Below are 15,643 nucleotides of genomic sequence, written 5' to 3' on the forward strand. Positions count from 1 at the left end.
TCGGAACAGTGAACAACTGTATTGCGGCCCATAGTCAGAAACGACAGTCTCTGGTGGTCCATGGCGACCGAAAACATCCTTGAGGGCAGCTACAACAGTCGCAGCTGAAGCTACCTTGAGGCGGGCTACCTCTATGTACCGTGAAAAATAGTCCACAATAAGAAGATATGTCTCATTTTCCCAGAAAAACAAGTCTGAGCCGACGCGTTTCCAGGGTCTATCTTGCACAGGTGTGGTCAGCAACGGTTCTCGCGGTTCTGCCCTATGCTGTGAGCACGTGCTGCAGTTTCCCACCATCTGACTGATTTGGACAGACCGTCCCGGCCACCAGACTGACTGGCGCGCCCTCGCTCTGCATTTTACGATCCCTTGGTGCCCACAGTGGAGATTATGAAGAATGTCATGTCACGTGGGATCACAATCCTTTGGCCTCTGAGAAGTAGCTGTCCAGTCAGGGTGATGTTACTCTTTTCAGGCCAGCTCTGGGGGGAGCATACGTCTTTCTGGCCGGCCCATCTCACAGTACCTGATCAGTTTAGCACAGACCGGGTCCGTTTTCTGTCTCTATAATTTCTTCCAATCTTGGCTCTGTGGCAGGAAGACTCTGAGTGACCGCATCCACAAACACGGTGACCGCAGCCTCGTTCTTTCTTTCCTCCGGTGTGAAAGTATGCTCTATAGGGGCCCTTGACAATGTGTCAGCAGTTATCAAGCTTAGCAATGGCATTAGTAGCTTGTGGTCTGTCTCTAATCTGAATTTCAGTCCCATGAGATAGGAGGACAAACGCTCACATGCCCACGTAGCTTCCAGAGCTTCTTTCTCTATTTGTGCATAGTGTTTTTCGGTATCAGACATACCTCTGGAGATGAACACAATGGGCCTCCATGTTCCATCTGGCTGCTGTTGAGTTAGGACCCCCCCTAGTCCAAACGATGAGGCGTCCGCCAACACACACATTTAAGCTGTCGGTTAGTATGCAACCAACACCTGGAGTGAAACTCGGTTCTGCTTTGAGCCTTTGAAAGGCCTCTTTCTGTGGCTCTTCCCAACACCACTCGTTCTTTCCACATAGCAGGTCTTTGATCAGGCGTGGGTAGGATGCAAGATGGGGCAAAAACGTACTGAGGTAATTGGCCATTCCCATCACTCTCTTCACCCCTTCGATATCTGTTGGTGCAGGCATCTTTTATTGCTTTAATCTTCCCTGGGTCAGGTGTCACCCCGTCCACAGTGACACAGTGGCCTAGAAACATCATGCTGTCTTTTGCAAACTCAAATTTTTTCCCATTTAGTGTCAGTCCCTCTTCCTTGAGTTTTCTTAGGACCTGACGCAGTCCCTCATCCTGCTGGGTCTTGTTTTCGCCGTACACAAGTATGTCATCTGCGTAACACACTGCACCTGCCCATCCTTCCAGCATCTGAAACATGCGACGCTGAAAGTGTACGGGCGCCGAACTGATTTGGTGCAGTGAAGGTGCTGGGGGTGGGGGTGGTGGTGCTGGTGGTGGTGCTGAAGGTGGTGCTGGTGGTAGGGGTGGTGCTGAAGGTGATGCTGATGGTGCTGGTGGTGCTGGTGGTCACCACCACCATGGCAAGTTAGACAGAGTTGAAGGCGTAAGAAGCAGCACTCTTATATCAGAAACTAGACGAGTGTGATGGCTCCCATTCAACTGAAAACAAAAACCAAAACAATGAATGAGTAGAGAGACCACATGTTTCGTTTTTATTGCAACTGGAAGACAAAACGGCACAGAAAGTATATGGTTGGTTTTTTGTCTGGGGGGGAAACACAGGGAGACAAAACTCAAAGAAACAAACCTACGTCCAGAGTGATGAAGTGATGATAATTACATTTAATAATGAGGGTTGTTTGTCTTTGGCAATATGATCGCTCAGCAAGGAAGATACAGAACGTACGTCTCATTATTGAAAGAGAATTTGGAAGGTCATGTCATCAGAACAAGTGTTTTTGACATAGGAAAAAACACAATGATTTGGCAGCGCAACAGACATATAGTGCACCACACAGTGTGCAACAAATACTGTAGACTTTCATTAAACACGTCATGCTTCAGCACGTGACACGGCTTAGCTCGACGACCACCTTAAAAATGGATAGAACTAGAAAACTTGGCCGATGTTCAATTACTTTGCAAATCAGTCCATTTGTATGGTGTATACTGTCCAGGAAGTACAAAAACACAATAGCAAAATTGGATTTCATGGAAGACAAAAAATATTTAAGACAGGCAAAGTCAAATCAGAGGGTAACCCTAAAATGAAGACCTTAATTTTTACACATCCAAATGTACTATTTGTGATATCTAGTTTGCCATTTGAAACTCCAATTAAGTGTATAGGTGTTTTCAATATTTGTATTCACCTTTGGGATAAGTTGGTCAAAGTGGGGTATGCTGCCAATGAAATACTGACCAGCTTAACTTCTGTTGTAGTAAAAGTAAACTGAAATAAGGTTTTGACTGAAATAGGGTATTTAAGTATTTAACTTTACTTTTTTTTGTTCTTACTTTAAGGGAAGCACGTCAAAGCTCAACCACATAATGGAGGCAGGTTAACCGTTAACAATTTTTCACATCCTTGATGCTTCAAATACAAAAGCAGTTCAAAAGTGTTGGAAACCAGGATGTGCTTACTTTCCTTATTTCTTTCCTTAACAGGAAATAAACATCACTACTTTTGACACGACTGCCATGTTTGACATTCCAAAATACAGGTGTTTTGATTTGAGGTTAAAAATGTAGTTAGATAATAAATGTACTCAAATAAACGGACAAGTTTTAAGAAAGACCAACAACCATTGCCATCTCCAAACTGCCGCCATGTTAGCCTGTTAATGAATCTCTTATTCGTGCTAATTTGCGAAGCTAACACAGCCAGCAGCAAATCAATAGTGGTAACGAATGCAAAATGCACAGTGCATCAGTTAGGCACAACAGTTGCATTCATTTACCATACGCCACCTTGAACATGCCCTTTTCTTGCAATCAATGTGGTTTCTTAAATGTACTTTTGCTTAAATAATATAATAAGGTGTAATACATGATTGAAATGTACTGCTCTGAGAAATATCGAGGAGACTTTTGTTATTTTTTACCACATCAAATGCTGGTCAAAATACCATTTATGCATTTAAACCTTAAACATCACAAGAATATTGTCAAACCCAATATTCTGATATACAACATACGGCAAGTAGTGTGGGGCACAAATACATATTATGTAAATTACACATTGCACGAGAGGTTCAGACAGACATGCTACAACTCACTGGCAATTTTGTCCAACATACAGGTCAAGTATGTGGGCTGCCTATTTCAGGTTTTATAAAATTATTCCAGGCTTTGGCACTGAATGTACATATCTCGCATTGAACAATCTGGCAATATGACGGAAGGATGCAGAGGCATTCATAAATAAGGTTGTTGTTGAATAGTAAAGTTACATTTGTTTGATATTTATGTGCAACAGGGCAAACATATTAAAGTAATACTGTCCCAAAAAACCTGGAAAAGGAAAGGTGATAACAAAATGATCACATACTTGAAACAACGGGACAAGAACATCACAGTATACACTTGGAAAAGGGAAGTATGCCCACAAGAAACCTGGTTAGCAAGCAGACACTGTGGACACTTTAATGTTGACATGGGCATCATGCTGTTAAAGAGAAGACAGTCATTTTATATTTAATAATATAAGTCATAAGTCATATGTATTCATATTTATGAAACACCAGATTTAGGGCCTGGACCAACTAGTTATAGTGAAAGCTTTCTTCCCAGGTTTGACTCAACATGGCCAAAAGTATTTAGCTATATATGATAAATTATTGTTTCGATATATTTCAAAATAGGGCTCAATCATTTATCTGTTAACATTTAATCTAGCACACTGACTACATTGTAGCTCTTGTCACAGTATTGCCGTTGGAGCTTCTGAGACCATTTCAGAGAAGCAGTACAAAACGCTTTGTCTGCATCCATGTGTCTAAACAAGTGCGAACATAATATTAATCATGAAACTACAAAACATGTTTTGTAGTTTCATGATTAATATCAGTTCCACAAGAAGCAAATAAGAGTGGTCAGGACACACACACACACACACACAGGCAAACAAAATGCCAAAATCATCTACTATTAAGGTCAAAAAGACAATTGGAGAGAAATTTGCACGGACCAAGTGCAATGTTTCGAGGCAGTTTTTTTTTTTTGTAGGATCTCTATTTGTTTTAGGAAAATAATTCATGCTCCATGCTTAATACATTATTTACCTTACATGAACTTTTTATATCATAATATAAAACCTTTTTTTCTCTTGTTTGTCCTTACAGAAACTCATGCAACACAATTAGAAAAAAGTCCTGCTCGCTACATTGCTTAAATTAAGAAATTTAACTTAAAAATTCTAGTAGTAACCTTTATACAGTATTATCCTGACTGTGTGGAATTGCTTTAGTACGTTATGATGGTAGAGGCCAAAAAATAGAAATCTTAAAAAAAACAATCATTTTTTGCAGGTTTCTTTATGTGCAGTTTCAACGTATTTGTATTGAGGTTGTGTGCAATATGCACCGTTAATTTGTTTTGCATTCACATTTGATTACTTTCGCATTGCTTATTAATACGATTTCTGTGAGGGTTCTTAAAATGCTGATCTGTCAAAAGGCTCTAAACGTCGAACCAAACATTGTCCTGAAAATGACATTTCAATGATTATTTTGGCTCTCGAAATGGAAAGCTTTGAATTATTTTGTATTAACACTAACATCCATCTAACACAATTACTCTATGATCACAGTGGATGACATTGAATATTGTAATGGCTATTTGGGATACTTTTTAAATCAAGGTTTTGTGATAAGCAAACAAAATGTTCACAACATGATAAATATTTGACGCAATGGCATTTTCTGGTTTCAGATTTTCCCAAGCTTTGATATACCATCGTGATTGATTAAATAATGAACAACATAGGAAAATGTTTTGTTTTTTTAATCTTGCCCTAACTTTGCCAGATGGAGCATCCTCAACTTATGTGAGACTGTTTAAATTTGGCTTAAAGTTAAAGTGTAAGTCTGGCGAAAAATTGAACCCAGGGTATTTCTTCATGAAAACAGATCAAATAAGCCATCCAGACATTGTTTTTCATTGATCAGCCAGTATAGAGCTTGCCCGGAGCAACGCTATCAGTCCAAACGGCTAACAGTGCATTGGGGGCGGTTCGCCGAACGCATCCAAATCGAAAAAGAACACAAATAACACGTGTACTTTATTGTTTGGGCAAATGTAAGTTAATAATAGTCTCAGTCTTCAGTAAGAAAAAGGAGGTGCCGCACACTCCGAGTTCCAATAGTTGGAATTTTATTTGGTGATAAGGTTTCGGCCTACAATGGCCTTCACCAGATCCCATAGAGTGCGCCTTCATCAGATGCGTCTGGCAGTGCGTATTCCTTCACATGTGCAGTGCGTATTCTGACAACAATGTGACGTCAAGCGAGATTGAAGCCTCATTTCCGCAAAAAATATTTTGTCTAACTTACATATGCAACTCCTTTCATTTCCGTTTCAACACTCGCTAGATATTGTTTATAAACATAAATTATATCAATTATATGTTCCAAATCGTTCCTCCTTGAACGGAACCCTCCGGTGCATTCGGTAATTTACTTGTATGGACTTCCTGTAAACATGGGCCTAGCGGTAAGGCACAGACTGGTAATAGTCTTTTTAAATAAACTCCTGGTACGCTAACTAAGTTGATGATGCTTCGTCTTATGTGTATGGACCCTAGTCACGCTACTGCAGATGTTTGGTGCTATTTTGAGAAATTTTAGTGGTTAAAGAAATGGTGATTTGGATGCGTTTGGTGCACCGCCCCTAGCTATCCTTACCTCTGTGACCTTCTGACCCCTTGTACTCCATCCCACTCACTCAGATCATCTGACCAGATCTCCTCTCCGTCCCCCACACCAGACTTTCTACCCTGGGTGGCAGGTCTTTCAGCGCCTTGGACCCCAAACTCTGGAACTCCCTTCCTCAATCCCTCCGTGACTGTCCCTCCTTCCCTCTTTGAAGATCATCTCAATACCTTTCTGTTTGGCTCTTTACCACAACTGCATAGACCCTCTGTGTGTATTATTTAATTTTAATTACATTTTTATTAGTGTTGTTTTTTGTCTTGTTCTGCGTGTGCTCATGACACTGTAAAGCGACTTGGAGTGTGAGAAAGGCTCTAAATAAAATAAACATATTATGATTATTAATGCACTGTTAGCCATTTGAGCAGTGCATTGATCAACAAAATATCTTGACGGCTTATTTGATCTGTTTTCATGCAGAAAAAGACCCTGAGTTCAATTTCGCCGGTCTTACACTTTAAATCAATTGCAGCTGAACTAATAGTAATACTAATTTTGACGGGGAGTAATGTTGTTGGGTTCTGTACTCTAAAATTACTATTTTTGAGAAAGTGGGAATTGCTAAGTCTGTGTTTATGATGGGAATTGTGCATTTCAATTTGTTTAGGTATGACGGTTAGAATGTTTCAAATTAAGGATCCTAAATCACTTTTACTAGGACCTTTGACTAAAGAAACCTGTAAATAACTGCAAAGTTAACGAAATTTGAGAAAGTTTAGTCATGGCTTTAGTCTCCTGTTTGACAAGACAAAAAAAAGTCCAAAGCAAAAGAAGAAAAATGAAAGTGACCCTGGTAAAGGATCCTTGTAGGTTGGTTAATGGAAGGGATGGATTGGTATTGCAACAAATCCTTATGAGTCACCTGATGTCCTGGTCCACACCAATGATCTAAAGTGATGCTGCCTCCACCCTCAGCTCAGTCTGGAGGTCTCATTATGAGTCACCTGATGTCCTGGTCCAGTCCAATGATCTAAAGTGATGCTGCCTCCACCCTCAGCTCAGTCTGGAGGTCTCATTATGAGTCACCTGATGTCCTGGTCCAGTCCAATGATCTAAAGTGATGCTGCCTCCACCCTCAGCTCAGACTGAAGGTCTCATTATGAGTCACCTGATGTCCTGGTCCTCACCAATGATCTAAAGTGATGCTGCCTCCACCCTCAGCTCAGACTGGAGGTATTGTGACGGGCTCTTGAGTCAAGCGGCCCAGTTAGTTTTTGGCGGGCTCTTTCTGTCCCTTCGTTGTCCGGTTTGTGATATTGTTCAAGCAGGCCCTCACGCCCGCCAGGTGGAGCAACGAGCCAGCCGCCTCCTTCATCTCCTCGTCTTCGTCGCTCTCCGGCGGCTTCTCCGTACGTCGCTTTTTCAGTGGCAGAGAGTCACCGGCCAGCCGCAGCTTGCTCTTCAGGAAGTGATGCCGTTTCTTGAGGTGAGGAAATTGGCAGGATGCAGGGTCTAGGGGCCAATCGCTGGGCTCCTTCTTGATCCTGCTCTTGTCGTCCTCGTCAGAGTCGCTGCCCCCATTGCCGGGCAGACTGGAGTCACTGCCCTCGTCTGATTGGGCGGTGCTGTAGGTGTGGTCCTCCTTGGGGTCGCTGCTGACCAATGGGGAGTCACAGGAAGGCTCGCTGTCACTTCGCTTTCGACAACCTGAAAATACTGACCTGAAAGTCAGTAAGGGAGAGGAAAACGCTGTTAATTATGGAAATATTATCTCCATTATATAAGTAGATACATAGTTCAAGGATAATAGGCTGTTATTGGGTGTCTTCTTTTAAAATGTTGCTAGACTCAGGCTTGGTGAATGGGGATTCAACGGAACCAGATAAACACAGCCTTGACCCACTTACAGAGACTAACATATCGACTAACTAGCAGGCGAGGGATGTACCAGCTCAGAAATGAAGGTTGCTTCTTCTATGCATGTATGAAACCCATAAGAAAAACCTTAAGTTATCCTGACTGTCCAAATTGCATTTAGGGCTCATCAAATATGAGTCGAGCTGACATCAGGACAGGAACTCCTCCATTATCCACAGCTAAATGCAGTGTCACTCAGTTTTGCCCAAGCAGGGTCATTGATTGGCTTGTGGATTTCCTGTTGCATGTGCGTTTTCTTGAACTGATTGCTTGAGCAGGATAGCGGTTGATAGACTTGAAGGTACAGCAAACCGCATACCAAAGTGCATTCTTAAGAACCTTTCTCCAAGGACACCAGCAGAGGATGATATGTTCTCCCTGAGATCCCCCGCCCCTTTGTGAACATCAGCACAAGGGGTCTGGAGGCTGAAGTAGAGGCCCCAGAGGGGTAGTCTGGAGGCTGCAGTAGAGACCCAAGAGGGGTCGGCTGGAGGCTGCAGTAGAGACCCCAGATGGGTAGTCTGGAGGCTGAAGTAGAGGCCCCAGAGGGGTAGTCTGGAGGCTGAAGTAGAGGCCCCAGAGGGGTAGTCTGGAGGCTGAAGTAGAGGCCCCAGAGGGGTAGTCTGGAGGCTGAAGTAGAGGCCCCAGAGGGGTAGTCTGGAGGCTGCAGTAGAGGCCCCAGAGGGGTAGTCTGGAGGCTGCAGTAGAGACCCCAGAGGGGTCGGCTGGAGGCTGCAGTAGAGACCCCAGAGGGGTAGTCTGGAGGCTGCAGTAGAGGCCCCAGAGGGGTAGTCTGGAGGCTGAAGTAGAGGCCCCAGAGGGGTCGGCTGAGTTAAGGACCTGGTCCGGTCCGGGTTCTGCCATTTGGGTCCATCGAAGAGGTTTAAACCTCAGCCACACATTATGTTCTGTGTTCTACGACCGTGTAATCTGTGATGCTTCAACACTCTCTGTCAAAAAGTCCTGACACGCAGCAATGCGAGTCCTTCAGAATGAGCCGATGAGAGTACAAGTTACCAACAAGTCGTCAAGTCTCATTGAAGGAGATTCAGCTTTTGATCGGTATTCATTTTGTCTCCCTATTAATAAGATGTACAGAACATTGTGTATTGTACATGGTGTGTGTATTGCTTCCTGCTCTGTATTCCATCTGTCTATTAGTTTTATACCAGGCAGGCAAGTCATTCAGTTTCACTGTCAAATTGAACTTGTTTTCTTTAATAATGGACCAGTACACAGTATATACACGTGTGTCCAGTGAAGAGTTCTGCCAGCGGCATCGGGCGGACAGTGGGGAGAGGGGTGCGTGCTGAGGGTTCCCCGGAGTGGTGTCGGGTACCTGAAGGATTTCCTCCCTTGATGAGTCTACTTCCACTGGGACGCCTTGTTGGCCGAGAAGTTCTAGCAGTGTTTTGGTTGGCCGGGACGCCCAAGAAGCTGACTTTAACTGGATCCTTGAGCTCCTGCGTGGTATGGTAGGAATGGCATCCTCGTCGGATTCAGAACCGTCGAACTCTGGGTGAGCACTAAGGGTAGTATATAATATATCACATAGTATATCCTACTATTAGATTGGCTGGGGTCTCGCTCTCCCGAGAGAGGGGTGATAGGGTGACGGCATGAAGGGTGGAGTTAGGGGTGTGTTGGAGAAGGTCGGGGGGGGGGGGCCATGGCCTGACATCGGCTCCAAAGGCAGGAGGCTATCCTCAGCATGAAGGACAATCCGTCCTCATCATTTGTCAAGAACCGTCACCGAGCCATCTCATCCATCTCTTTATAAAAGAGGTAAAGCATTCCCTTATCGCTAACAATAATCAATTGGCCAACGACTGGATTCCATGTAATGTATGTATCTTCATTCGGATTAGAAAAGTCCCCATTTAAAATAAGTGCTCCTGTTGAATCCTCAGGGGACATGGAATGGGCTGCAGGACTGGTGTTCAGTATGGATATGGTACATAGCCCCAGAGATCTCTAGCTCCTCACTGGAGGTGTGAAGACTAAACCAAGCCCACAGTCCATAGTGGAAGGTGGTATCGTCCATTCATCATGTGCAGTAATGGAGGCCTTCTACCATGGCTGGAAATCATGATTTGGAATCTTTACACATGTCAGTAATACTAAAGAAATAATAACCACTTCCTCCTCCGTTATTGATGGGTGGCAGTGGGGCAGTGACTAAGGGGTCATTTGTAGTAAATATGACTCTTTCAACTTTGAGTTTAACCGACGATAACTGTCAGCTCACATTAAGAACTCAATAATTAGAAACCAAAGCAAGTTTTACAGCTGAGTGAATATTAAACTAATAACGTAGACATTTTTTACATTCATTTCTTTTTAACACACTGTGAAAAAATATCACCCAGACAAAGACCAACACACACAACCGACAGACAACTTATTTGTTGTTGTCCAAATGCGGCTGAACGTTTGTTTACCGACCTGATGGCGGTCCTGCCGCCCGACGGGCTGCCCGGGAGGGGAAGGATTCCCGGGAACAGACCCTGACTGATCCGGGCTCCGTTCTGGATCACGCCCTGAGGGACTGGGGAGAGGGAGGAGGTTTCAGCAACAGCTCATGGAAACATTGAAATTCAAATGTTGAACAGGTCACATGTCAAACATAATTTAAAGAGTAGGCACGCACTCAAACCAATCCACAGGGAGGGCTTCAAACAGCGGTGAGAATATTAGCATTCCGACTCCACGAGTCACTCACAAGTGTTACTTTCTGTTTATTTTAACCGTGTTTGAGGGCGTCACATACGAACAGAACTGTTGAAATATCTGTTCCATTCGGAGCAGAACAAATGTTAGCCGCGTGTGCCTCCGGAGTCAGGCAGGCTGCGATGTGAGCAGTGCGCCTGAACTTTACTCTCCACCACGTTGTGTAAGGAGTCAGGATGTTCCTGCTCTCATTGGCCCAAGCTGCTGCCAATCAGCCGGCTCAGTGGGCCGACGCGGTGCCTGCCTCTGCTCGGTAATGGGGGTTAGGGTAGGGTTAGTCAGTTAGGGTTAGGGTTACCCTTGGCCGACAGATGGTGGATTTCAGAGGGAGGGGAACATTTGAAACAAGGATGCGATGGAGAAGATGGCAAAAGAAAAACGGGAAACTGTGGCTAAGCTTCACTGCTAGCCCTAACCCTAAAGAGCTTTACTGCTAACCCTAACCTTAACCCTAACAAGCTTTACTGCTAACCCTAACGAGTTTTACTGCCAACCCTAACCCTAACAAGCTTTACTGTTGACCTTAACTCTAACCCTAACGAGCTTTACTGCTCATTAAGCCCTCGCCGTGGCAACTTGGTACAAACCCGGAAAAACAAGTCTGGCCTTTGAACGAGGACTGGAGCCCTCAGACATGAGCGGCTGTTTGGGAACACATCGGCGGACATTACCCTGGGGCCGACTTCCACAGGATGCTTTAAAAGAAGTCCATGGTAACTGCGCAGCGCTCTTTGGTTGCTGATGGTTGAGGTAGTATCTGCATTGTGGATGCACGAATGCACCTCCATCCCCTAAACATGTAGCTCTGTACACTGCATAAAGGAGGCCGCCCTCCTCATCTTCTAAGTTCTATAATAGGAGGTTCATGTTCAACACGCTCCTTCAAAGGCTGCTTCGCTAGAATCCCCATCGCCATGATGCCAACAGCAGCAACCTTGATCAAATAAAAGAATGGGAGTAATCTCTAGACAGTGTTTTCAACAATACTGCATGGCACACTTTGGGGGTGCTTTTGTGAGATTAAACGTCGAGATTCAAAGCGATGAGACCTCAGATAGTTGACGTAGTCAGGACCGATACATGGCTTTCATATCTATCGTAATGAGGCTGATAACTCATGGGGCACTGGGATGCCTACACACGCACACACATGCACACAGAAACAGACACTCTGACACAAACGCACACATACACACACGCTTCTGTAACAACATGTCAAAATCGGCTTAATGACGATAAGGCCTTTATGGGACCGAATGGTACTGAATAAGATAATTCAAACATTTTTGTTGAATCAGTTGAACTTCACAGGGATGATTCAAAAAGCACATTCATCACTCCATAAATAAATGTATTTACCATTACCATCAACAAAAATGTAATATGTCCATTTATTTATTTATTTTTGTATCATGTCAACATTTATTTGTAAAGTATAGATAAAGACATACATTTGTATACAAATCAGCCATAAAGAAAGGCTATTAATCAATCAATAATCATTTAAGATTGTTCACGCACTGTGATTACAGCGATGGACTGTTTGGGAACAGTTTGGTAACTGGGTTACAGTGAGTCATGTGATGATCCTCCCATTCCTATCCCTGCTAAACCCTCCCTCTCCCTCTCCCTCTCCCTCTCCCTATTTCTCTCTCTCTCTCTCTCTCCCTCTCTCTCTCTCTCTCTCTCTCTCTCTCTCTCTCTCTCTCTCTCTCTCTCTCTCTCTCTCTCTCTCTCGCTCTCTCTCTCTCTCTCTCTCCTTCAGTAGTGACAGATCCAGGGGAGGAAATGCATCTTTCACCACCAGACTCAGACATGCAAATAAGTGTTAAAAATAGGCCAGCCAAACTGTTGCCATGGCAACACAGTGTTTATTGCAAATGTAATGGGGTCTCCTGGGTCAGAGTGGCGCAGTAGTCGGCGCACACACACGAACACACACACACACACACACACACACTATGAGGACCATGTTTTTTAGCAGGAGCCCTCAATACGAATGAAAAATATTAAGTCTTTAGCTGAAATACATTTATATGTGTGTATATATATATGTGTGTATATATATGTGTGTGTGTATATGTATATATATATATATATATATATATATATATATATATATATATATATATATATATATATATATATATAACCCTAACCCTATATATACATACATATAGATATGTCTGTGTGTAAGCGTTGGATTTAGCCTTAAATAAGTATTGAGGTAAATCAACTAAATACTTATCTGATAAATTAGGGAGCATGATAAGAGAACAGACAGACAGCCAGACGGACGGACAGAGCAGACAGACGCATACATACAAGGCTGCACAACATGGATGACCACTATGGCCTCGACCGTCCGCCAACACATGGATCACCTCTCCTGTACCTCTCTGTCACCACCATGAGAGCCTTCTGACCCTCACCGAGCCCCCTTCTGTCCAACTGAATCCCACTGCTGCGCTCTGTCCTGTACACACCTGTGTTCTCTATCTCCCCCCCCTTCTCATTTGTATTGAAGCCTCACTGACAAAGACTGACACAGAGAGAGAGACAGACGGACAGAGAGAGAGAGAGAGACAGACGGACAGAGAGAGACAAACAGACAGAGAGAGGGACAGACTGACAGAGAGAGGGACAGACTGACAGAGAGAGAGGGACAGACTGACACAGAGAGAGAGACAGACGGACAGAGAGAGAGACAGATGGACAGAGAGAGACAAACAGACAGAGAGAGGGACAGACTGACAGAGAGAGGGACAGACTGACAGAGAGAGACAAACAGACAGAGAGAGGGACAGGCAGAGAGAGAGACAGACGGACAGAGAGAGACAAACAGACAGAGAGAGGGACAGACTGACAGAGAGAGGGACAGAGAGAGAGAGACAGACGGACAGAGAGAGACAAACAGACAGAGAGAGGGACAGGCAAAGAGAGAGACAGACGGACAGAGAGAGAGACTGACTGACACAGAGAGAGACAAACAGTCAGAGAGAGGGACAGGCAGAGAGAGACAGACCGACACCATAGTGGCAGAGAGAGGGACAGACTGACAGAGAGAGAGACAGACTGACACTGAGAGAGAGACAGAATGACAGAGAGAGAGAGAGAGAGAGAGACAGACTGACACTGAGAGAGAGACAGAATGACAGAGAGAGAGAGAGACAGAATGACAGAGAGAGAGAGACAGACGGACAGAGAGAGACAAACAGACAGAGAGAGGGACAGGCAGAGAGAGAGACAGACGGACAGAGAGAGAGACTGACTGACACAGAGAGAGACAAACAGACAGAGAGAGGGACAGGCAGAGAGAGAGACAGACGGACAGAGAGAGAGACTGACTGACACAGAGAGAGACAAACAGACAGAGAGAGGGACAGGCAGAGAGAGACAGACCGACACCATAGTGGCAGAGAGAGGGACAGACTGACAGAGAGAGAGACAGACTGACAGAGAGAGAGAGAGACAGAATGACGGAGAGAGAGAGACAGACGGACAGAGAGAGACAAACAGACAGAGAGAGGGACAGGCAGAGAGAGAGACAGACGGACAGAGAGAGAGACTGACTGACACAGAGAGAGACAAACAGTCAGAGAGAGGGACAGGCAGAGAGAGACAGACCGACACCATAGTGGCAGAGAGAGGGACAGACTGACAGAGAGAGAGACAGACTGACAGAGAGAGAGACAGAATGACGGAGAGAGAGACAGAATGACAGAGAGAGAGACAGACGGACAGAGAGAGACAAACAGACAGAGAGAGGGACAGGCAGAGAGAGAGACAGACGGACAGAGAGAGAGACTGACTGACACAGAGAGAGACAAACAGTCAGAGAGAGGGACAGGCAGAGAGAGGGACAGACTGACAGAGAGAGAGACTGACTGACACAGAGAGAGACAAACTGTGGTGGCTGTCGTCAGCGGTGTTCACAGAACGAGATACGAACAATTCAGAGCAGCGGCTGATGGAGGGAACACCACCACGCTCTAATCCCCTCTCTCTCTCTCTCTCTATATATATCTCTATCTCTCTCTCTCTCTCTCTCCTCTCTCTCTCTCTCTCTCTCTCTCTCTCTCTCTCTCTCTCTCTCTCTATATCTCTCTCTCTCTCTCTCTCTCTCTCTCTCTCTCTCTCTCTCTCTCTCTCTCTCTCTCTCAGTAGTTAATATGGGATGGACTCTACTTCCTGGTGTCCAGAGACCACGCAGTCATGGCTCGGAGATGAGAGAGAGAGTATGTGAGAGAGAGAGAGAGAGAGAGTTACAAGCTTGTTCCTGACAGGGTTGATGTGTGTTTGTGTCTGGCCGGAGCGTGTGTTGTGTACGATTCAGAGAGGACAGCAAGCAGATGGGCCTTAAACCGCAAAAAATAATGAAGAGCTAATTTAAATATGAGCTCTTATGCGGAGGAGTAATTGGTGTTAAAAATAACCGGACATGTGGCCCATTGGCGCCACCGGCGTAAATCAGAGACAATGAGCGTGAAAGTGAGGAGGCACGAGGGAGGGGTTGTGAAGAGGTCCTTGGAACGGCCGCTATACTCAGGGGAGAAGAAATCTTGTTTTGGAATCCTTCTTTTATGATCTTTTTGTTTGGACATTTTTTGATCTTTAAATTTGTCATTCTTCCTTTCCCTGCATGCATTGGAGGCTTTAACGTTGTTCAAAAGTGCATAAAACTGACACACTTGTATATTGAAGTGCATTAATCAACAAGCAATTATAATTGTTTGTTTGAACGCAACGATTCAGTGCTAACGTTTGACCTTTGCAAAATGGAAGATTACTAAATGGATAATTCACAAAAAAAACATAACACATGAATAACATAACACAGTTCTAGATTCTTGCTGAGTAACCCTAAGAGATATCTCACAGCTCTTTTCTCGGTCGCCCCTTTCACTTTTCCATGTTTCTGCGTTTAGACATTTTTTACATTTTCTACATTTAATTTTTCCGATCAATTGTGCCAAAGACTTTCGCTGGCATCCTCACGTTCTAGCTCACAGTTTGACATGCTGTCAGTTGGGAATCCGACTCGTTTAACTTCTGTAAATGCCCGGAGACCAAGGCGACGCCGTCGACACTGTCCCGCTGGGAGTCCAGAGCTC

At 44.4% G+C, this 15,643-nt stretch overlaps 1 protein-coding gene across 1 annotated transcript in view; it reads right to left on the minus strand.

Annotated features, from left to right (window-relative positions):
• Positions 1-1,703: 1,703 nt before the first annotated feature.
• foxn3 (forkhead box N3) overlaps positions 1,704-15,643 on the minus strand; it is a 44,159-nt gene continuing 30,219 nt past the window's right edge. The window contains exons 5-6 of the mRNA XM_060051286.1: positions 10,245-10,347; positions 1,704-7,603 (exon numbers count right to left, since the gene is read on the minus strand). Of these exons, the coding sequence (XP_059907269.1) occupies positions 7,150-7,603; positions 10,245-10,347 (557 nt within the window). The 3' untranslated portion in view covers positions 1,704-7,149. The remainder of the gene's footprint in view (positions 7,604-10,244; positions 10,348-15,643) is intronic.

This window comes from Gadus macrocephalus, chromosome 5 (assembly GCF_031168955.1).
Source record: "Gadus macrocephalus chromosome 5, ASM3116895v1".
Classification (NCBI taxonomy): domain Eukaryota; kingdom Metazoa; phylum Chordata; class Actinopteri; order Gadiformes; family Gadidae; genus Gadus; species Gadus macrocephalus.